Source organism: Protopterus annectens, chromosome 1.part0 (assembly GCF_019279795.1).
Source record: "Protopterus annectens isolate FY-2018-M chromosome 1.part0, PAN1.0, whole genome shotgun sequence".
Classification (NCBI taxonomy): domain Eukaryota; kingdom Metazoa; phylum Chordata; order Ceratodontiformes; family Protopteridae; genus Protopterus; species Protopterus annectens.
In genome coordinates this window covers 1,358,543,870-1,358,567,146 of record NC_056725.1, presented here as the reverse complement: position 1 = coordinate 1,358,567,146, position 23,277 = coordinate 1,358,543,870, and the positions used below count along the sequence as shown (strand labels likewise).

The 23,277-nt window shown below is 38.3% G+C and overlaps 1 protein-coding gene across 1 annotated transcript in view; it reads right to left on the bottom strand.

Moving 5' to 3' along the window:
• The window catches only part of AK9 (adenylate kinase 9), a 2,653,312-nt gene that overhangs the window by 1,378,557 nt on the left and 1,251,478 nt on the right, over positions 1-23,277 (bottom strand). The window contains exon 21 of the mRNA XM_044066804.1: positions 18,497-18,610. Within this exon, the coding sequence (XP_043922739.1) occupies positions 18,497-18,610 (114 nt within the window). The remainder of the gene's footprint in view (positions 1-18,496; positions 18,611-23,277) is intronic.

The window sequence follows — 23,277 nt, the reverse complement described above, 5'->3', positions numbered from 1 at the left end:
TCTAAAGGGACACCCTATACTTATGAAAAAAAACAAATATTACAGTGGGGAAGACACCACCTCAAGTTCTGATACTCATCTAGCTGAGGTAACTGTAACCAGAAAAAAGTGGTTTTCCATGACAAGAATTTAAAGTCCACCTTCGCAGGGGGCTCAAAAGGGGGCAGGGTCAAAGTCTGAAGAAGTACTGTTAAATCCCATGGAGGAGTAGGGTCCTTAACAGCTGGTTAAAGTAACACGGTATCCTTGAGAAAGGCCTTAAGTAATCTCAGTGATGCCAAGATAAAATCGTTTTCACCTATGTGAAAATAAGAAATGGCAGCAAGCTGGACCTTAATTGTAGAATAACTAGCTCCATTACTAAAAATGGAAGCAAGAAAGTCAAGAATAGCTGGAACAGTTGCTGAAAATGGGCCATTGTTTCACAACAGTACCTAAACCCCACCCAACAGGCTGCCACTGCTGACCTTTACCCTTTTCTTCACTGTAGTGTGATCACAGAGTTGGAATATTTAAGTGGAGGAGGGGGCACAGCCCCCCACTTCAATGAGTTTAATTTTAGGGGTTTTTTTTTCCTCAGTGGTGGCCAAGTGGTTAGTTTCCCAGAGGTGAAATTCGCTGTTCTGGGAGTTCGCTCTTTCAAAGTTTAGATGTTGTCATCTCACTGTTAAGCGAGACGATATTATGGTAAATCGATGTTATAAAGTAGAACCATACATACACACATACACACACACACACATATATATATATATATATATATATATATATATATATATATATATATTTTTTTTTTTTTTTTTTTTTTTTACAGCAAACAACAATGAAAGGGAGGAAATATCAAACAGAATAATACAGAATAAGAGAAAACCACTTATCTGCGAAAACACCACACTTTGTATGAAAAACTTGCATGAGACTCGGCGACCACATCTGACACAGCTGGCGGCAAATGAGATCTGAGGGAGCTAGTTAGGGGATGGTGCACTGTGGGAAAAGCTCAAGAAATGTGGCCAAGTCGGATCCAAGGGTAGTATCCGTAACCCATCTGTGAGGAGGAATGAAAGAGACATCAGATCCACACTTATCAAGGCCAGAATAGGGCAATTAAGATTACTTTGTTCTTCTGATGAAGTGCGTACTGAAGAAATTTGGGAATGAGAGGATTGGGGGTAAAGCCATAGAGGAGACAGGAGAGCCAATCATGAATCAGAGAGTCTCTCAGTGACTCTCCCACTGGAAGAATAAGGGCAAAGTACCTGCTGCACTTGAAATTGAGGGAGGAAGCAAAAAGGCTGCAGCACAGTTGGCCCTATTGGCAAAATATCCTTTCCACCACTAAAAAATTGAGAGACCACTCATGAGGAAGTAAGACGGACTTGCTGAGTTTATCTGCCAGCATGTTGGACTTCCCCAAAATATGAGTTGCCAGTTGAAAGTGACAGGAAGAAATCCCCCACTGCCACACTCTCATTGCTTCTCGACATAAGGGGTAGGATCAGGTTTCCCCCTGTTTATTGATGTATCAGACCAGTAACATGTTATCTGTCTGAATAACAACCATCCCTAGTGGGAGAACATCTTGAAATGCCAGAAATGCTATTGGACTTCTCTCATTTCTAGGACAATGATGTCAAGATTGATGTCTAACTGAGACCACATGCCTTGGACTGTTGTTCCCAAGTAATTCCCCACACCCAACCTAGTTGGGAGGCATCTGTAGTCACTGTGGCCTTGGACACTGGAAGAATGAAATAGCAGCCCTGAGAGACTTCTTCTGTGTGAATCTATCATGCTATGTGTTCTCTGCAAATATTTGTAATTTGAATTGGTGCAGTCATAGGGTGATGTCCTATTGACCACTGTACTGCAAAGGTCCCTGCTAAAGGTACAAGAACTATGGAAGCTGCCATAAATTCAAGATGCTGTAAGACCAGCCTGGTTGGAGGGGAAGGAGGAGAGAGAATGTGTGATGCTTTGGTCTGCAGACTCTTTAACCTTGTTTTTGTTAAGCTTGCAATCTGTGTCACCATAACCAGATGAGCACCAATGAATTCCAGGACTTCAGTGGGGTAGAGCTGAGACTTGGCATAGTTCACTGTAATGCCTAGCTGATGACACAGATGGAGCAAGTAATCCCTTTCCTGATTCAAAAGAGGCTTGATGGGAGCAGAGAGAAGCCATTTGTCGAGATAAGAAAATACCCAGAATTCTATCAGTCTCAACTGAGCTGTGACCACTGCCGTGCAATTGGTGAACACCCTGGGGAGCTGTTGTGAGACCAATGAGCAGGGTCCTGAACTGGTATTGACTAGCTCCCACCTGGAAGCATAGGTAACTCCTGAGGTATCAGTCTATTCTGAGGTGACAGCATGCATCCTGGAGATTACAAAGCACATCCAATCGTCCTTTTGCAGCAGAGCTAGAATGGACTGACCTGTGACCATCTGGAAGTTCGACTGTTTTTCAAAATGATTCAAACTGATGAAATCCAAAATTGGTCTTAGGACCCCAATCTTCTTTAGCACTAAAAAGAATCTTGATAAGTTTCAGATCCTTGCTGGTCTGGAGGGACTGTTTGGATTACTCCTTTTTCCAGCAGTTTTTCTATTTCTATATCTGCCACTTTCCATTGACTAGGTGGAACATTAGGAATCCTTTTGGTTCGACTGGAAGGTTGAAAGGAAAATGGTATACAATAGCCTCTGGATAAAATACTCTGCACCCAGAAGTCTTTGATGATGGCTGTCTAGGCTTCTGGGTACAGAGATAACACCCCTCTAACTACCTTCAGAGTGCAGCGTTGGACAAACTTTCAGGAGTGCTGAAAGGGCTTCTCAGAGAAAGGACCCCTGAAGCCTACTGTTACAGGCTTCCTCTACCACAAGGGGGATGTCTGCTATTAGAGTTCCCCCCTCTCCTTGGGGGGATCTGTCTCCATAGGTTTCCTGGGAAGACCCTTGCATCTTGCAGAATCACATCTTTTTACCCCCTCTCTGGTAACATGAAAAGGTCCTCTGAGAGGTAGACAAACATATCCTTAAAGCAGATAATGTCCTCCTATCCTGTTCACTCCTGGAGAGCGTTTCCTTCACCTTAGGACCAAACAAAGTGGATCCATCAAAGGGAGCATTGATGAATGATGTCATGAAGGGCTCCACAAAATCACAAAGGCACATCTAGATGTGCCTTCTTACAGCAATTCCTGAAAATGTGGCTCTCAAAGCTCTCTCTGAGATGTGAGAAATCAGCCTCATGGAGACAATGACTAGGGACTGGAGGGTGGCCAGTTGCAAAGAAACTGTCTTTTTGTCCTCTGCAGACATGGACCCTGACAGAGCATTAGAAAACTCCTTGATAAAGTCCCTCTGAAATCTCATAGCATGTGCCAAGTAGTTCAGTGACCTGAGGGAAAAGGTCACTGACATGTACACATGCTTCCCAAATCTGTCCAATGCCCAGGACTCCCAGTTCAGGGGATAGCAGATGAACACTGTTCAGCAAGTTCTTCCTTATGGCTGTTGTTACCACTTTCCTCTGGGGACCCTTGCTCCAACGGGCCTGATCCTTTGGCCCAAAAGTTAGTTATCCAGTCTCTTGGGAACAGACTGTATGACATCCAGATCCTTCCAGGACCAGTGGGAAAAGAGGTCCACCATTTTATCCACTGGGGGGACTACCCAGGACATAGCTAAGATGCCTCCAAAAGCCTCAAGAAACATTGACTCCCCTAGAAAGGGGAATCAAAGACCCAGTGGCATAGCTAGAGTTTATGCTGCACTGGGCTGTCTTTGAGTTTGCTGCCCCTCCCCCTCACAAAATCATGGTCAAATGGGGCCCCCCATACACAACCCTCCCCCCTGCAGCCATTACAGTGTCCCATTACTTGGCTATTTCTCCCCATTTACCATAAATGTAATGTGCAGACCTCTCAACCAATTGGGGACAGATTTCAACAGAATCAGGGACAAGTCAAGAAAAAAATCAGGGACAATCAGGGACACTTTTAAAATATTAGTGCTATTAACTTGAAACATTGACAGAATCAGAGCATATGAATGAATACACATTTTCTGAAGTAAAAGAAGTTTATAACTCTTAATTATTGTCATTATTCATTAAGTGTAATTCACCACCTTTCCTGCAAAAGTCACTAGTTTTAGGAGGGATTAAGAGGGACAGAGTTAAAATCTGAGTCAAAATCAGGGACGTCCCTGAAAATCATGGACAGTTGAGAGGTATGTTCATACTGTTTTATGCTTTACTTCTACAATGATTCAGATTTAATTTACAACTTTTATTTTAAATTTTATAACACAAACACTGACAGACATCTACTAAACAAAGCAGTACAGTTTCACAAAGAAAACAGTCTTAGCCATAAAACTTCTCTGCCCTTGAAACTCACATTCATTGAAACAACATTGAAACCCACATTCAAAGAAAACGTATCTGGCCAGTGGCGGTTAAAGTTTACCATTGGGCTGTTTTCAAATCATAGACCCCTTACACACATTTGTAGGAGCATGCAAACATGCATGTGTTCATTGACTCACCTTCTTGATTGTATTAAATTATATTCCTTGTATAATACAGCACATTTTTTAGAGCGTGCTTTAAATTTATTGTTTTGAACATTTTTCTAGTAAGCAATGAAACAATATGTATGAACCAATAATGACAAAACTGTCCAATTCAGAACATTTCCTTCACAGAAGTCTACTCACACATCTGTCATTACAATCCACCAATATCAGTAAAAATGCACAATCTCTGCAGAAGTAAAAGTCATCTAAATAATTCCAGATTAAAGAGATCTGCAATTAATGAAGGGGTTGCTGCTAGCAAACAACTTTATATTTCACTGTTTTATCTACAAATAATGTGCCTGCTGCCCTTGAGGAATAAATTGCCTATGTTGCATTAAAAAAAATTATAAGCTAGTAATATTGCAATAGGGAATGGATGGCAAACGGATAACAGGTTCAGTTACTAGGTATCTCCTCCAGAGAAGGACATTCACAGGACTGCCGCATGCACTCCTTTAAAGTACAACACAGTACAGTATCAGCAATCCATCTACATACTGTAGGAGTAGAACCACAACCTTCTGCATGAAAAGCAAGTATACAACCTGTTGTGCTACTAACAATACTTTTAAATACTTTAGCACAATAGTGATATCATTTGCTACACAACAGTTGCATGTTGCAATCAGACTTGGCATAACCAGCACTAAATTTCTTTTCCTCTGAAGCTCTCAGCTCCTTGTAAAATGCACTTGACAATCATAGGTTCATAGGTTCATAGGTTCATACTAGGCTATCTGCCCAAGGGCATTTATAAGCCTAGCGCATAGTCATGTGGCTTTCGCCACCCCTTTAGTTTGAATAAAAACTATGCCTATCATTTTTCTGTGCCTCTGTCAAGCAGTGACACTGAAGTAATCCCTGGGGTATATCTGCGATCTCCCATCCATTGGTCAAGATTCCTCTTGAACAAGGCCAGTGAGGTGCTCTGCCTCACATGTACCGGGATTTTGTTCCACAGCATAGGGAGTCTCTGGGTGATGAATCTGTCCCTCCAGCACGTTCTATTTATAACCGTGTCAAGGTTTAAGTCTCCGCCCTTGTGGTTCTGAGGGATCTAGATTTTTTGAGGTGAAGCATATTCATCAAATCTGGGTTTGACATGGCCTTATATGTCAGGCACAGGTCACCTCTGAGCAAGCGGTATGAAACTGAATAGAGCTGGAGTTCTTTCAGTCGGGCAGCATAAGACATATTTTTGAGACCCTTTATCCTTTTGGTGAGGAACTTTTGGGGCCTTTCAAGCTGCAGCAGGTGTCTGGTCAGATACATTCCGAACGGGGCATTGTACTCAATCATAGGTCTAATGAGTGATGAGTACAGGGGACGATGACCTCCCTTGATCTAGATGTGAATCCCTTCATGATCAGGTGGGCGATATAGAAGGTTTTCCTAACTACTTTAGCAACATGAGTGTCAAGCGAAGGCTACTGTCAACTTGGGTCCCCAGATCCCTGATGACTTTTCTGTGCTCAGTGGATTGCCACCTATATGGTAGCTAGGGGTAACCTTGTTTTTCCCGAAGGGTATGACTATGCATTTTTTGGCGTTTAACTTCAGGCCATGGCTCTGGCACCAGTTATCCGTTTCTGTGAGGCCCTTCTGGAGGATATCTGTGTCAGATGTGTTTTCGACTATGGCGCCCAGTTTGCAGTCATCTGCAAACTTTATCAGCCATAACCCTCCTGTGTTTGCTTGTACTTCAGAAAAGTAGATGCCGAACAAGAGTGGACCCAGGACTGAGCCCTGTGGGACACCACTTGTGACAGGCTTTGAGTCTGACATGGCTCCAGCAACTCTGACCCTGTGGGTTCTGTCACTTAGCCAGTTTGCAACCCATCTTGTGATGTATGGGTTTACATTCAAGCTGATGAGTTTTTCGATGATACCTGAGTGGGGTATTGTGTGAAGGCCTTTGCCAGGTCGAGGTAGGCTGTATGGACTGCCTTTCCCTCATCAATGGCCTTGGTGACTGTCTCGAAAAAGTCAACCAAGTTTAAGAGGCAGGATCTGCCTTTGACAAAGCCAAACTGGGTTGGATCCAAAGTCTGCAAGTTCCCTATGTCTTTATTTATGAGTTCCATTATGATCCTCTCCATGGCTTTGCAGATAAGGCTTGTCAAGCTAATGGGGCAGTAATTTCCAGGGTCTGTGGAGGCACCGCCCTTATGAAGTGGGACCACAGTCGCCGTGCGCCACTCCTTGGGTACGTATCCTGAGGTGAGGCTAAGATTAAACAGCTGTCCTAACTGTGGGTTTAATTCCTCGTTGAGTTCATGAAGCACACAGTCGGGGACACCATCCGGTCCCATGGATGTTGTGTTTTTTGCCTTAGTGAGGGCAGTTCTCACCTGGGCGTTGGAGATGTTTGGGGGGCTACAATCCTCTGGAATAGATATCTCTCCTTTTGGGGGGGGGGAGAAGTTTGCACTGAACCTGTCAGCCAGTATGTTAGCAATGTGTGTAGGTTCAGTAATTTTCACATCATTTTTAACTAATTCTGAGCATATCTGGGAGTTTCCTCCTAGGTTTCTAACATAGCTAAAGAAGGCCTTATGATTGTCTTTAGAGTCCTTGGCGATTTTTCTCTCAAAATTTGCCTTGGATGATTTTATGAGAGCTCTTAGTTTTTTACTTATAATGATCAAAGGTGTCTTACCTTTCAAGGATTTTGCTCTATCTTGTAGTAGCTTCCTCCTTTTGTTGTAGAGCTTGTTTATGGCTGGGGTCCACCAGACTGGACGCTTGCCTTTGGTACAGAGAGTCTTAGTTTTGTTTGGGATTGCCTGATCCATGCGGTCCTGTAGGTGCTGGTAGAAGGCATTTGTAAGTGATTCAGCGGTTTGAGTAATGTTTACCACTGGCTCAGGGGCCTTAAAGGAGACCACACTAGTTTTAGAAGTGTGAAATCGGCTTTTGAGAAGTTTTCACTGTGGTCTTTTTTGTTTCAGGTGGGGGCGGGATGAGGACCTCCAGCGAGATTAGTTTATGATCTGATCTCACCAGTGAGGGGTATACTTCCGGTGTTGAACATTTTGATCCCATGTTCGTGATGATGAGATCAAGTATGTTTTCTCCTCTTGTGGGGATGGTGACTAGTTGTTCCATGGCATTTGAGTTTATGAACTCCAGGAATCTTTGGGTTAGAGTGTTCGGGCTTGAGTAGTGTTCCCAATCAATTATATCTCTCAACTTTGCAGCATAAGAAATTTAGAATAAGCCAAAATGTATGTGTGGGAACAAATGCCCAAAACCAGGGACACATTTTAAACATTGCCCATATAGTTTTAGAAAGTTGCTAAAATAAAATGTTTTGTGTTACCATGCATTTCCTGAAAGATAGGAAGACTGAAATTTAAATGGCTGTCATTATTTGGTGAATTCATTCCTCACTAATTTGCCAGAAACCCACAAATTTTAAGAGGAACAGACCAAAAGTATGAGCCAAACCAAACCTCCTAAAATCACAAGTGGTGGTAGGGGTAGAGAATTCAAGCTCTTGTTCCTTGCATCTAAGGTACAACATTTGTGCCTGAGTGACACTAACGACCAGGTATCTCTAACTGGGGCATTTTAAACAAACACACACACACACACACACACAAACACAAAACACTTACAAATTCCAGTAGACACACACACACATACACAAATTCCAATAGACACATACACACACGCACACACACACACACACACACACACACACACACACACACACACACACACACACACACTGAACATTTACAAATTTCAATAAAGACACACACACACACACACACACACACACACACACCGAACATTTACAAATTTCAATAAAGACACACACACACACACACACACACACACACACACACACACACACACACACACACACACACACACACACACACACACAGATCAAATACTTACAAATTCCAATAAAGAAGAACGCCCGTAAGTATGTGACAGTCCCCGGGCGGACCGCCCCTCTTGCCAGTAGTTCTGTAGTGCTCTGCTCTGATGAGATAGTTATGTAGAAAATTATGTCTGCTTCCTAGCTAGGTCAACTCTATCCTGGTAATAAAGTGACACTAAACATGCAAACCGCAAGTCAACGATTTAATATATATTATCAAATGCTGACTAATACAATAGTCAGTCCTCATATAGTTGATCACAAATGACTAACTACAGAAAAATTTACCAGTGATTCACTATAACCACTCATATCCCAAACATGAAGCACAAAGGTATACAGCTGTGACTGGAAATGTAACACTAGATCTAAAGAACAACTGTTAACTATAACAGCAATGTTAACATATAAACATGAGAAAACTCGGCAATAACAAGTAATAAACAATGCAAATTACCAAAAATATATATAATATGCAGTGGAGGGCTTTCCCATCTGCACCCCCCATGCGGAGGTTTTCACACTCCCTTACCCTTACTTATATATGCTATTTCAAGGGCTGCAAAACTGAAACTTCAGGAGAAACCCCTTGACAATTATAGTCAACATATCAAACTGCAGCAGTTGAATATATGTAGAGTTAAGAGACTATGAAGTGTAAACCGAATATTGATTATGTTAGCAATCTATATACTGCACTTTACCCCAGAACCACAGCTAGGTCCTTTGGGGCCCTGTTCAGTTGCCCATACTGGTACCCCACAACTAAAAGTTAAGCAGCAAAGAAAAAAAAAACTCTTCTTGTCCTTCCAAGCTCCAAGCTAAAAAAAAATGTAGCAAGCAACAAATCTCTGTTATGGGTTCACCACTGCATACACTTGTACTAGTTTTACAATTTGTTTTGCTTTAAATGCTGCCATATTTGCCATGCATTATGGCTATATATGCATTGTTAAATGTTCTTTTTTCAGAATGGTTGGATTGCTAAATGTTTTTTTTTTTGCTTAAGAATGTAATTTCATTGTATTTTTTTAGTAGTTGATAGGTATACTTCAAGAAACGTACTGTCTGGGACTGCAGTAGGCTACACTTGTGAGGTGGGGGGACTAGCTTCTAGAGGTTGGCAGACAATTCAAACATCTAAAAATTCTGACTATCGCCTGCCCTCAGCACTGCTGGGTTAGATAACAGGTGCATTTCTTGCTAGGCCTATAGCTACTCATCTGCTTACAGGTGATGTGTTAGTTATTCTAGAAAATGAGTGCACCAAATGATTCTTGTTTTTTTTTTATTTTAATGAAGGGAAACCTCTGTGTAGAACACAAAACACATTTCTTAATGGAGAGTGCTAGTGTTATAGAAGTAGCTTTCATAATGAAATGTTGGCGCTAACATGACAGTTGAATGTGACTTGGATTAATTTGTTAAATGTGTTGCAGAAATCTAAAGTTGCACAACTGTGGATATCCAGTAGGAAACTAGAGTTTAAGGTAGAAGGGTTGGAAAACATATTTGAGTATATCACTGCAAGTAAAATTTACTCATGCTTCTGGTTGTATATGTGGCAAAAAGTAAGATTCGGCAATACTTTCTTCCTTGACGTCATGAGCTTTGTGACCCACACTGTGATATCATTATTCTTCTGATTTAGTAGCCGTTGAGTGGTGCTTTCTTAGGTGGCACACACAGTTAAAAAAATCATAACGTGGTTAGGGTACTGCTGTGAGAATACGGTTATAATTTTGAGCTATAAGCAGATTACTCTTTCATGCATCAATTACAGAAGTTTTAGGTTAAAGAAATCACCCATTTCAAAAGGAAAGCTTAATCATATAAAACATGAAAGCCTCTGTGAGTTCTGTTAAAAAGTATATTAGTGACACTCCTTAAATGCTGTTTAGAATGGCAGCATGGACATAGCTCATTATATTTGCTACGGAAGTAAGACCAACAGTCTTCAGTCTTTCAACAATTTGAATTAAATTGTGCTTATTTTTACTGTTAGTGTATGACAAGTGTTTATATGTAGACACACACACACACACACACACACACACACACACACACACACACACACATCGAGATTGAATACTTACAAATTCGAAGTAAGGAAATAGAGGATGCTCTGTATTTAAAATTGCGCACGGACAGAAAGGAAGAACAGGACATCAGTACGACAATGAGTGGACAGACATGACACAACTGGACCATTCTTAAAGAAGAACACCCTTAAATATTTGACAGTCCCAAAAGTGCTGAACAGGGCCATTTTTTAGTGGCCAATATTTTCCAATAATCTCACACTTAAAAAGGCTGTAGAAGTGTGGTGAGGAAAGATGAGTGAATCAACCATTTGCCCTGAGTCCTTGTATTCTTCTTTTGTGCTGTTCTTGTGAATGGTTTGAAACCAGCCCTTTTTTCACCTATGAGTGAGTTCACACACTGAAAAATAGCTGAAGAAATCTGTTTAGGAGCAATGGCAAAATTCGATGACCACTCTACAACTCTGTGCTCTGTGTTTCCTTTTAAGAGGAAGAGCTAAACATTGTCCCTTTTCCCGTGGTTAGTAGTTACATACATAAAAATATTTGAAGACGTCTGCTAGGAAGAAATAAGTAAATTAGCCAATCACTGTATAGCTCTTGTCTCTCTCTTTTGTTTTTTGTTTTTTTTTCCCTGAGGTGTGGAATGAAGTCAGTTATTTTTTTGTGGCCAGCAATTTCACATCTTGAAAAATGTTTGAAGCAGTCTGGTGGGGAACGATGAGTAAAGCAATCATCCCACATCCTCTGACTCTCTTTTATGTATTTCTTTTGGAGGAGAGGATAGAAATTGTTCTTTATTTTCATTTTTTTTCTTTTTTTTTTGAAACAGTGGTTTTAGATATGAATGGGAAATGATGAGTGAATCAACTGAATTCTTTACAGCCCCGTGTGCCTTTCTTTTGTGAGTGCGCGCGTGTATGTGTGTGTGTGTGTGTGTGTGTGTGTGTGTGTGTGTGTGTGTGTATGTGTGGTGTTTGCCTGCCTTTTTTTTCCAGCAGTCAAGAGGCAGAAATCATTTCTCTTCCTGCTTGTGAGGGTATAGCAAGTGCTTAAAATTCAGATGCCACAGAATGGGCATTGGCTTATGAGGTTTTTGTTGCTATTTGTCAGTCATGGGAGAATGACAATAACACAACAGAAAGCATTTGCAGGAAAAAAATGTATGTCTAAGATTTGTAATTGTACATGAAAACTGCTTCACACAACATATGGGGGGCAAATGGTTAAGATGTTTACATCACAAACACAAAGTACAAGGTTTGATTCTCACTGCTACGGGAAACTGGTTAAACTTAAAATGGCCCACAAAGGCAACTACCATAGTACTGAACCTGTGAACATACTAGTATCTTCCCCTTTCATTAGCTGTAGCCCTAAAAGAAGTATAATGAAAATTTAGGCCAAACTACAGACCACTGGTGATTATAAACCTTAATTTGATGTTGGGAATATTGTCATGTACTTTCCCATTTTTCAATATGTTTAACATCTATACAATACATAAATAATAGCTTTCTGTGGTACTTCCATAAAGACAGATACTGAAGTGTTAGTGTTGTGACTGGTCTACACTTTATGGACAAGAACCAATAGGCACTAGAAGTAATTTTTTTTTTTTTTTTTTTTAGAACAATGCTTTTTTTTTAGATAGCTGCCTACTGAGACCACCTTAGGCCAGTATTGGCATATGTCTCATCCAGCTCTTTAATATACAAGGAAAAATCCTTAGCTATGAATCAGAAGACCCAAGTTTGAATGGCAATTAGGGCACTTGAAGAGTCAGGTGGGGAGTGTACATGACTGATGCTGGTTTGTCCATCCTAGGGAGCTGGAGTGGTGTACCAGTTATCAGAGTGCAATCATGCAAGTGGAGGATTGCCAGGCACCAAACATGGTTCTGAGCAATGACATGGGTTTGGTTCTACCATGTCAATGCTAGTAGCATACTGTAATGTATATCTGAAAGTGCACACATACACACATGGTGGTTTAAATGAATGAAGAAAATTTATTTTTTAATATTCTTTTTAGTCCTCTCTATCTAACCAGCCTTACAGCCCCACTGGTGCATTTTTCCTCCATTCTAGCTGATGAAAGTCATTCCCAGTGAGACTGAGAGCAGTGATGGATCATCCTCCATAGCAGATCAACTTTGTGCTGAATGCAGCTAACTTCCCAATTATGCACCTCAACAACTGCAGGGTACAACATGCAGAGTGTATGTTGTGGTCATGTCTCTTGCTCATGCAAGCAACTATTGAAAGCCCTGCCCCAAAGGAAGGCAATGCTTTCCATTATATTCCTAAATCTCCATTGTTGAGTTATGCAGCAAGACATATCCCCTGACATGCATAGACCTTCACCCTTCAGGAAAAGAAAAGCTAAGGGCTTCCTCATGAAAGCTTGAAGGAGTTTTGATTGCTTTACAAAACTGAGCTTACAAAACCTCAGGAAATACTTAAATGCAAAACACTTTCAAAATTAAAACATCACATAAATTCAGCATTTTTGCAGGGGTACGTTCCTCCAATATCCTTATAGGTTCACAGGTTCATGGACTAGTACTAGACTAGCTGCCCTTGTGGGCTAATTTAGGCCTAATCAATTACCCCATATAATAATCAAACCCTGCACTTTGTGTCTGTAAGGTAAACACCTTAACTAGTATACCAACCTCCCACCCAATGGCGTCTGCACCTCCATACCTCTTAATACTTATATATACCAACTCTAAGATCATACAATGTTGGGGAAAAGGAAAATCCCTAACATAGTGCAGACTTGATCTTTAGTTTGCCATCCCTGGAATCACACAACAGTGATGGACAATAAGATCAGCAGCTACAGCAATGTTAAGCCTGGTACCTTAAGCTCACAACAATTGCTTATTGCCCATCCTCTCTCCACTACCACCCTTGCCTCCTCTAGCCCCTTTGACACTAAAAGAACCTGAGTCTTCTCAGGTATAATCAGGAATCTGTCACGTTATACTACAGAGTCAGTGGCTCAATGCCAAGCATGAAATTCCACATTTGAAATATTATTTGACTTTTAATGACACTGCTCAAAGAAGAAGAAAGAAGGTTCTCCAAACTTTCCTATTGCCTAAAATACAAAAATAAAAATGAAATTGATACACTTCTGCAGACCATCAAATCTGAACCCACACCACAAGTAAGTCCTGAGAGAAATCCATTTCTAAAAACATCAGCTCCATAACATCTGCTACCTGAACAGTTTGCAACACTCACTGATGTGTTATCATCCCAGGATCTAGGCTTCCTACCATCTAGTCCACATTTATCAGTGTGCCCTCCATCACATCATCTTACATCAGCTTTTTTATACTATAGCATGTTCAATACATTCTTACAAGATGTCAAGTTCATTTGAGAATAATTCAGACAGTGATGCAGGGTACATATATCTACTGGGTAGACAACCACTGATACATACCTGTCAAGGATTTATATATGCAACATGATAGCATCCTGGACCTCATATTTTGACCCCTATGAAGACTAATCATGTTTTGTATTCCTCTCAGAAATACACTCTAATCAGTGAATATATCAATATCAAATACATAACATTTTCAGCTGTACTACAAATGAAGCCTTCTATAAAACCAAGGTTGTCTATGCAACAGTCTGTGAAATGAACAGTCAGCACCTACTGGGAAACTGGGTATGTGTATTGTCAGCTTTAGCCATAAATAAGCTGATATGACTTATTCACTCATTATTTATTATTATTATTGTTATTATTATTATTTACTGTTTATTGTCAAAGATCTGTTCTTAATAAGACCACAACAGTAATGGAAAAACTTCTTGATTCAGCACAAATGGAAACGATTTGTCAGCAGCTTGATTCGAGACATGAAAAGAACTGGAGTCAGTTTTCAAGGCACTGTTTATGAGTTAAATACAAAGGATGCAGCAGTTCTGGGGCAAGATGACACCAACAGACATCAAACTGAGACAGAGTGTTTGCCAAGTCAGTTCTAGTGCTTACCACTGCTAGTCCAGCAAGTAAAGACTGTTTCAAGACTGACATAAAAATAATCCAGATATCTTTATTACCTCATGAATGTAACAACCGGAAATTCTGATGCTGGCAGGAGTCACGTTTTGAAACCTACAATAATGCCTGTACACAAAAATGGCATTTTTCAATTACAGTATTGTAAGTCCATCTGGTAAATATCTTTAAATTTAAGCCAGCCCTGGTAAAAAATGTAAATATTATGATTTCATTTTTTTCATTTAGTGAAAGCAATTTAATACCTCTGATGACGGTCAGCATTTTAACTTATAACCAGTAAATCTCAAATTTTATCACACCATCTCATGAGTAAAATAGCTGCCACTTTTCACATGCTAGTGACAATGACGTGTCATAATCACAAAGATGTTGAGTGTGCCATGTTAATCCAACACATACCACTGATTTCTCCACAGTTTAGTGTAATATAACTATTCTTACAAATTTGCTTCAGATATTTAAGAAATATCTAACATTTTGTACAATTATTGTTTGCCAGATATAGTCTGCCAACTTTCCCAGTTAACAAAAATGAATCATTATATTTAAATATTATGCATGTTTTCATGTAACGTGATTTGCAAGGATACATATTATTCATTAACTTCTAAATTTTGTTGTATCATTCTGTGTGTCACAGGGGAGATGGAATCTACAAAAAATTTAGTTTTTAATTATTTTTTTATAAGCAAATTACTGGAGTAGCTGTAGGTGATACTTTTGCTACCTCATCTGCAAATTTAGTGATGTCCTGGTTGGAAACTGAGTATTTAGGAAAAAAACAAGTTGATATACAATGTGTCATTTAACAAAAAGATATAGACATTATCTAAGAATGTATGGATATGCATGTATGTATTTATTTATTTATTTATTTATTGACATTTGGTGATCAGGAAAGTCCAACAGGGTCAGGAACCCATTTTCAGTGAAGGCCCGGGAAGAAAAGCTCCACCAATAAGAAGATGTTTGTACTTAAGACAATTAAGAGTAAAGAGTAACAATACAAAGTAGGTTTGGTTGCTAGATACATATAGACATATGTACATATATATAAAGATTGAGTTGTTAGTATAAAAATAGTAGAACATTTTAACAGGATAGTTGGCAAAGTAGCTGTTGTTATAAATATATAAGTATTGGTACATATATCAAGGAGCAGTATACAATAAGCTATTTACAGGTAAAGTTGTTTAAAGTTTAAAGATAGGAAATTGGAAAATATAAAACAGAGGAAAGAGGTCTCAAAAGTACTGGCTAGAAAATTGTTGACATTTTGGGTATAAAGTTAGGTGTAGACATGCAAAGATATGGGTTTTATTTTAGGTAAGAAATAATACTTTATTTTGTTTTACTAAGAGTTCAACTCAGTAGTAGACAGCAGGAGAGCTAGAAGAGATATGAGGATTGTGTGATGAGAAGAAGTGGTGATATACTAAGGTAGGAATGGTAGGGAGGTAAAGCTAAGAAGTAGGCTAAATGGAAGAACAGGGGTAAAGAAGTCGATGGTGAGAAGCTGTGGCATTGAGTATGATAAAGGGGAGAATGAGAGAAAGGCAGATGAGATAGAGCAAATGGGAGGTAGGAAAAAGTGATTAGCTGCTTTGAGAAATAAGTAGAAGAGGGAAAGTTAAAAGGGGAAAGGAGGAGATTATCTGTTTGGCATGGTGCAGGGGCAGATATGGGAGTTAAGAAGGTAGTTTTTTAGTAAGAGCTTAAAATTCTTGAGGTAGTTTATGGCGCTGATAGCTATAGGTAAGATGTTCTATAATTTTGCAACAGTGTAAGAGTAAAGACAATGACCAGATCTTTTCCTGGGTTTCTGCACAGTTAAGAGTTGTTTAGTCTTGAAATGGAGAGTTCTAGTAGGAATGTACGCATGTAAAATGGTTTTTAAGGCAGGGCAGCTTTTGGATTTGTATATCATTTTATGTGTTATAGATAGTTGTAGATAGTCAAGATGATGACAGAATTTAAGCCAGTTAAGTTCTTTAAGATTGTGACAGTGGTATGAGCGATATGGTGCACCAGTAGCAAATGTGGTGATTTTTATAGTAGTAGGACTGAAGCTTATTCTTTAATGATGTATGTAGTTTGATGAAAATGGGCGCAATGTATAGGAGAGAAGGAAGCAGATAGGTATTGTTAAGTGTTTTTTTGGTGGGAGTGTCTATGAAATTTGTGTGTGTGTACAGTTTTCCTAGTCTGAAATATGTTTTTTATGTCATTTTGTTTGTGTTGCTCAAATGTAATATCTATTTGGAATGGAATACAGGAGTTAGTTTTTAAGTTCATGAATTATATTAATAATAGAATGGATTTCTAAACTTTTCTATTAATAATTTGGGCTCCACAGTTAATTTTTGTTAGGTAAAGAAGTAAATATGGATTTAATTGGGTGTAGATTTCAAAGTAATATTTAGAGAAAAGTTGTAAATAATTATTTCTATTTTAAAAGTCAGTATACATAGCAGTCATTCAAACTGGAACATAGTTACAGGACAATTTATAAGACTCGGCAGGTTAACAAGTGATGATGAAATTTAATTTTTAATTATTTATTGACAGAGGTTACTTAGAAAATAAACTCTTCAAATTAGCTATAGAAATTATAAAGATAGGTGGGAAAAGTTTTCTCGTATTCTGATAAATGGATCTGTAACAAATAATAATGATGGCATTAATGTGGTGGACTTTAATAAATCATTTTCAGTACCCATTAGCAGAGATTCAGTTAGTATCAAATCATTATTATGCAAAAATGGAAAAAAAATCCACAATAATCAGGATTTAGTGGAGGTTATAGGTGTGGTGACACATTTTTGTGGATAAAAGAGGTATAAATTTAAAGGGATTATTAGAAAACTCTAACTGTAATAATTCAGAAATAAAGTCAATACTTTTACATGTAATAGATGCACACCTTTTGGATATACTGAACGTGAAGCAGTATTTAAATTGTCTCAAATGAAGAGACATCATTAGTAAAAGTTTTTGTACTTATAAAACTGAAGGAGTGATTTATGTTGCTAAATGCAATATGCGTAAAGGCTTTTATGTTGGTAAAACAACTAGGAAGCTCTTGCAGCTCATTAGTTAACACAGGCTTATTAATAAAAAATAAAGACAAAACTAATGTTCTAGCTAAACATGCAAGGACTTGTAATGATTGAAGTAAATTTGTGCTTGTGGTTGATCATGTGACACCTCAGGAGGTAACATTAATAATGAGACTGAGTACAAAGAATTGCAATGGCAAATATATCTGTTGGTGGGCAAGTTTCCGGGACTCAATGAAACATTGAACATCAAATGTATTTTGAAATCATTACAATTTTAAAAAAGCGATGTAATAAAAGGTTGTGAATGATTTTTATTTTATATAAAAGTGTGAGTTTTTAGTCAAATCACTATGGTCATGTGATTGACAGTTTTAATAAAAGGTAGCAAAAAGTGATTATAATTCATTCTGTTGAAGTTCAAGAGAAGTAAATGGAATTAAAACAATTAAAAAATACTCACGTTGTCTCAATTTTTGGGTCTTTTTTTTAGTTGGAAGCTGGGATATCTCCCAGCATTTGGTGGGTATAAATCAGACAACTAGTCCTGCAGTCCTGGACAGAACACAAATCCATTGCTAGACAGATATACACTGTCAGTCATGCAAAGCTATAGACAGTTTGGAAGGTCATCAGTTCAACTACCTGAATGCTACTTAGATGTGAGAAGAAGAAACTGAAGCACTGAGGGCAGGGAGAAAATATGAAGAACTTATACATTCCACATAGGTAACAATCCAGTCAGGTACCATCTTCTGTGAGGCAGCACCATTAAGCCATGTACCACTTTGCTCTTTTACAAAGCATATTGTTAATGCCAATTGCTTGTTTAACTACGATGGTACTAAATTCTCATCTCACCTGGTTCAGCTGCAAGTAACTGTTCAGACTGGGGCTGATTATCAGGAAGTGCTTGTGCCGCCAGTACTTGTGGCTGTGTTTCAGATGGTGTCTGCACTTCCATTGTTTCAGTGCCTATAAATGTAATAAAGATCAAGATATCTCTCTACTTTTCATTAGTGGAGTAAAATGCCTTACACACAGACATTAAAAAAAGCAGCTTCTTAATCTAAAAATACTTGGTTTTAAAATGGTTGCTATTGTGCAGCAATGCATGCATGCTGATAAAGAAAAAGCAACTAAAATATACTACTGCTTCAAATGCACTATCAGGTGCAACCACCTTCAACAAAATGTTTCTACAAGTTAAAAGTGCAACCACCTTCAACAACATGTTTCTACAAATTAACAAATGCAACCGCCTTAAACACAATGATTCTACACATTAAACGTGCAAACACCTTCAACAAAATGTCTCTACAAGTGAAAAATATCAATTTTAAAGGGAATACTTTTCACAAAACACAGACACACACACACACACACACACACACACACACACACACACACACACACACACACACACACACACACTTTGGAAATAGAAAATATTACTGAAATAAACAAGTTTCTAAATTCACACCAGACTGCTCTTTCCATTATTCTGTTTTAGAGCTTGCTATTTAAAAAATGAAATATCACACATTTCACAATTTAAGCATTGCATTCACAAAAGAACTGGGAACATAAAACAAAATCCAAATCTTATTGTATGTGCATATCAGAGCAAAAACATTACATTTACTAAACTTTTCTCAAGCTGACACAAAAGCAGCAGAAGTATTCCATAACTGCAAAATGAAAACGGAAATGCCGACAGCAGCCTTCACAGAAAAAAAAAAGATTACTGTCGCTGTGGTGCAACGGTTAGCATTGCTGCCTCACAGCAAAAGGTTCACCGGTTCAATCCTCGGCTGGGGTGCCTTCTGTGCGGAGGCTGCATGTCCTCCCAGTGGTCGCATGAGTTTCCTCTGGGTGCTCCTGTTTCCTCCCACATCTCAAAGACATGCTACAGGTGGATTGGGCACTCTAAATTGGCCCTAGGTGTGAGTGCATGCATGTGTGCCTTCTGCAGAAGGTCGGGTGCCGGGCTGGCAACTTGACACCGTAAAACTCCACTGCCAATCGTGAGTGGACCGATGATCCACTGCGGTGACCCCTAACTGGCAAAAGCCAAAAGAGGAAGAAGAAGACTGTCAGCAAAATGATCTTGGAAGGGGGGGGGGCTTTGTGTATGCTGACTCTGCAGGATGTTAACTATAATAGTAACCAAACAGTGCTGAAGAATAAACAAAATGTATAAATGTAGCAAACATGACAAATATGTCAAAGCAGGTGCACGTCTTAATATGTACACAGCCCATTATACCTCCTCCTAAGTAAAGCAACACACAAGAAAAAGAGGAAAGGAGCTTGTCTTGCAGCAAAGATCCTATAGTTAAACATGTACTTTTATGATGAGTATGCTACCACAAATGCAACATTCTTATTGTATGGATATTTTTGCAAGAATTATAAATCCAGTTAGAAAAGTACCAAGATATACATTCAGGTTCCAGGAAGAGATGGATGGTCTGCAGAATGCTCTGAAGGACAGACATAACATATCCTGTTCTAGCTCTAACTCTAAACTGGACATCCAGCTTATGATGTTAAATAAATTGGTGAATGGAAGACAAAGTACTTTGGAGACAAAGATTTTTGAAAAAGAGTGCAAAGTAGCTGCTGATCTCATAAAATAAGCTCTCACAGCTCCTGTCAAAGACTTATATTTATTGTAGCAGAAGAAAATTTATAAGTCCGATTTACTTTTACCAAATGGCACAAAATGCTGGCTAAAATGTGTCAGATACTTAATTCTTCATGAGTACTATATGAGTTTTCAGTAAGCATTCAAAACATGTAAAACACTTTCTCCTTTATTCTCCAGATTGTAAAATAAGAATGAAAGTTTAAAGACACATTAAAGATCAACTCTGGCAAAACAGAAGGACTAATTCTAAGTGAAACCAGGTCTTTCTGGAGGACTATATAAGGGTGGTTTATAAAGCAAGGCTACTATATGCTCAGAAGAAGGTAGTAGTAGCTTTAGATTTATGAAAGTGAGGTCCTAGGTGGGAAAGACAGAGTACTTAGGAGGCCTTAAATGAAGCTTTCATTCTATATACTATTTCACTATAAAATGTGTGTGTGTGTGTGTGTGTGTGTGTGTGTGTGTGTGTGTGTGTGTGTGTGTGTGTGTGTGTGTGTGTGTGTATGTATGCATGTTTTTCTATCAGGCTGTTTAGCTGGGTTGTTGCCTATCACACATATAGCAATATTGTGAAAACTGAGTATTTGTCTTTAGGAGCAGATAAAATTAATGGATATTGTGTGTCAGGTGATATTGACAACAGTCAGGCTGTAGTAAATCTTCTTAGTGAAAACTGTAACTTACATATTCCTAGGTGTGATATAATATCTATCTACATTCATCCCTAATTTGTCAAGTATAGCAATCCCACTCAGGGAATTAAAGCATGGTGTAGCATGGTTCTGATTACTGGGACAAGAAAACAAGCTTTGAAATGCTTAAGCATCTGATTACTACATCATCTACACTTAAGGTTTAAGATATGATGCATCATATTACTCTACAATTAGATGTCAGCAGTATTGTGCAGTATTATTATTCAGAAATCAGAATCAAAAAGAAATATTTCTTGACATTATGTATTTACTTTAGATGAAAGTGCGAGTTGATTTATAAGGATTCAGATTTTTTTTACTCTGCAAATTATTATTCAAAATTTTCTTAAGTTGTAGAGTTACAGAAAATGATAAATGATGGTGTTGTTACTGTAGTAAAAAAATAAATCCATACAAGGAATGGCATTCCCAAGGAGGTGATATAAGATAACAGTCTTCCATTTGTGAGCCAGAAATTTCATAAAACTGAGAAGCAATTCAAGTACATTGCAGTGGGTTCTAGTAACTCTCAGAGCAATGGGCAAGCAAAATGTATGAGTCAAACAGTGACAAATCTTATCAGAGGAAATATGAAAACTCTGATTCATCTGCCTGTTAATATATATTCTATTTTTTTTTCTATTCTATATATGAATGCACCATTACAGACCAAAGGTTTATCTCCACCTCATGCATTGATGGGATGTCATATCAAATCCAAATTACACACCTCATTTTTTGTACTAGTACCTAACAATGGAATTACTTCAGAAGAAATAATGTGAGCAGCATTATGTCTTTGACAGAACAACAATGAATCCTTCAGTTTTACATAAATGTGAAAAAAATGACTCTGTATTTTTTGCAATAAGTCAGGCTAATGGCTCAGTAATCAGTCCAACAGAATTTCTGATATCTTATTTGGCAGAAATGCCTAATAAACAGATCTTTACAGCACCAATATTTATGAACCTATGAATCTATGAACCAGAAAGCAGTTAGTTAAACTACTAAACTCAACATGTAGTGAGTTAACTAGAGATGAAGCTGAGATGGATACAGATCATAAAAAGGCTATTCAGTGGTCTCTTCAGGAATTCACTCAACTTATGAGATAAAAGATCAACAAAACTCTACCAGCCAGTTTAAGCTTCTTCCAGACGAAACTCGTCACTCCTTTGATTCCAAAGCTGCTAAGAATGATACGTTGTCAGAAAACTGACAATTCTAACCAAGGTGAGACTTTTTTATTCCCTGGGCTTGAAATAGTAGGGAAAGAACATGTATATAGTGAGTGTAAATAAATGAAAATATAAATGTTAAAATTACATCAAGTTCGGGGGCGTGGCCAAGGATGAACACAGGATAGCAGCAGATTTCTTCAGCTCCACCAATTTCATTACGTTGACAGGAATTAATTACTTAAAAAATTAATTCTTGAAGTAATTTTCTTTCTAAATATGTTTGTTTTATATAGTTATTGAACTATATCTAAAAAAGAAAGGAAATCTTAATAATATTCCTGTCAGAAATTACTTTGGAAATTTTCCTGTCAGTTTATCAGTCTGAAATGAGTTCCAGTAAGACAAATTCTCAAGACTCCAGCATCAAGAAAGAACTTCAGTCTCTGATAATTATAGTCCAGCAACTTACTGCTAAGATGGATAAAATGGATACTAAAATAGACACCTTCATAGAAAAAACTACAAAACAAATAGACTTGTTACATATGGACCTGCAACAACAGAAGATCCAGATGACAGGCATAGAAGAAGCTGTGAATGACATGGAAAATAAAATACAAGAACAGGAAATCAACATTGAGTTTCTGCTGAAACAAAATACACATTTACAAACAAAGCTGGATGACCTGGAAAATAGATCTAGGCGTAATAACATTAGGATTTTTGGACTGCCAGAAAATATTGAAGGTAACAATATTACTTCTTTTTTAACAACATGGCTCCCTAAAACTTTAGATTTACCAGAAGCATTCTCTTTTGGTATCGAAGAGCACATAGATCTATAGCTAATACTAACTCTAACAAAAACTATCCTAGATCAGTTATAGTTAGATTTCTATCATCTTTGATAAAGAGATGGTTCTTAAATCTGCTTGGGCTAAAGCTCCTGTTAAGTTTAATGAGACAACTGTGCGTTTTGACAATGACTATTCTTCCATGGTAATTGCTAAAAGAAAAGTTTTTCTGCCACTAATAAGGGAGCTTAAAAGCACAGTTTAAAACATACCTTCTGTTTCCTGCCAAGCTTAAAATCTTCCTTCCTGATGGTCC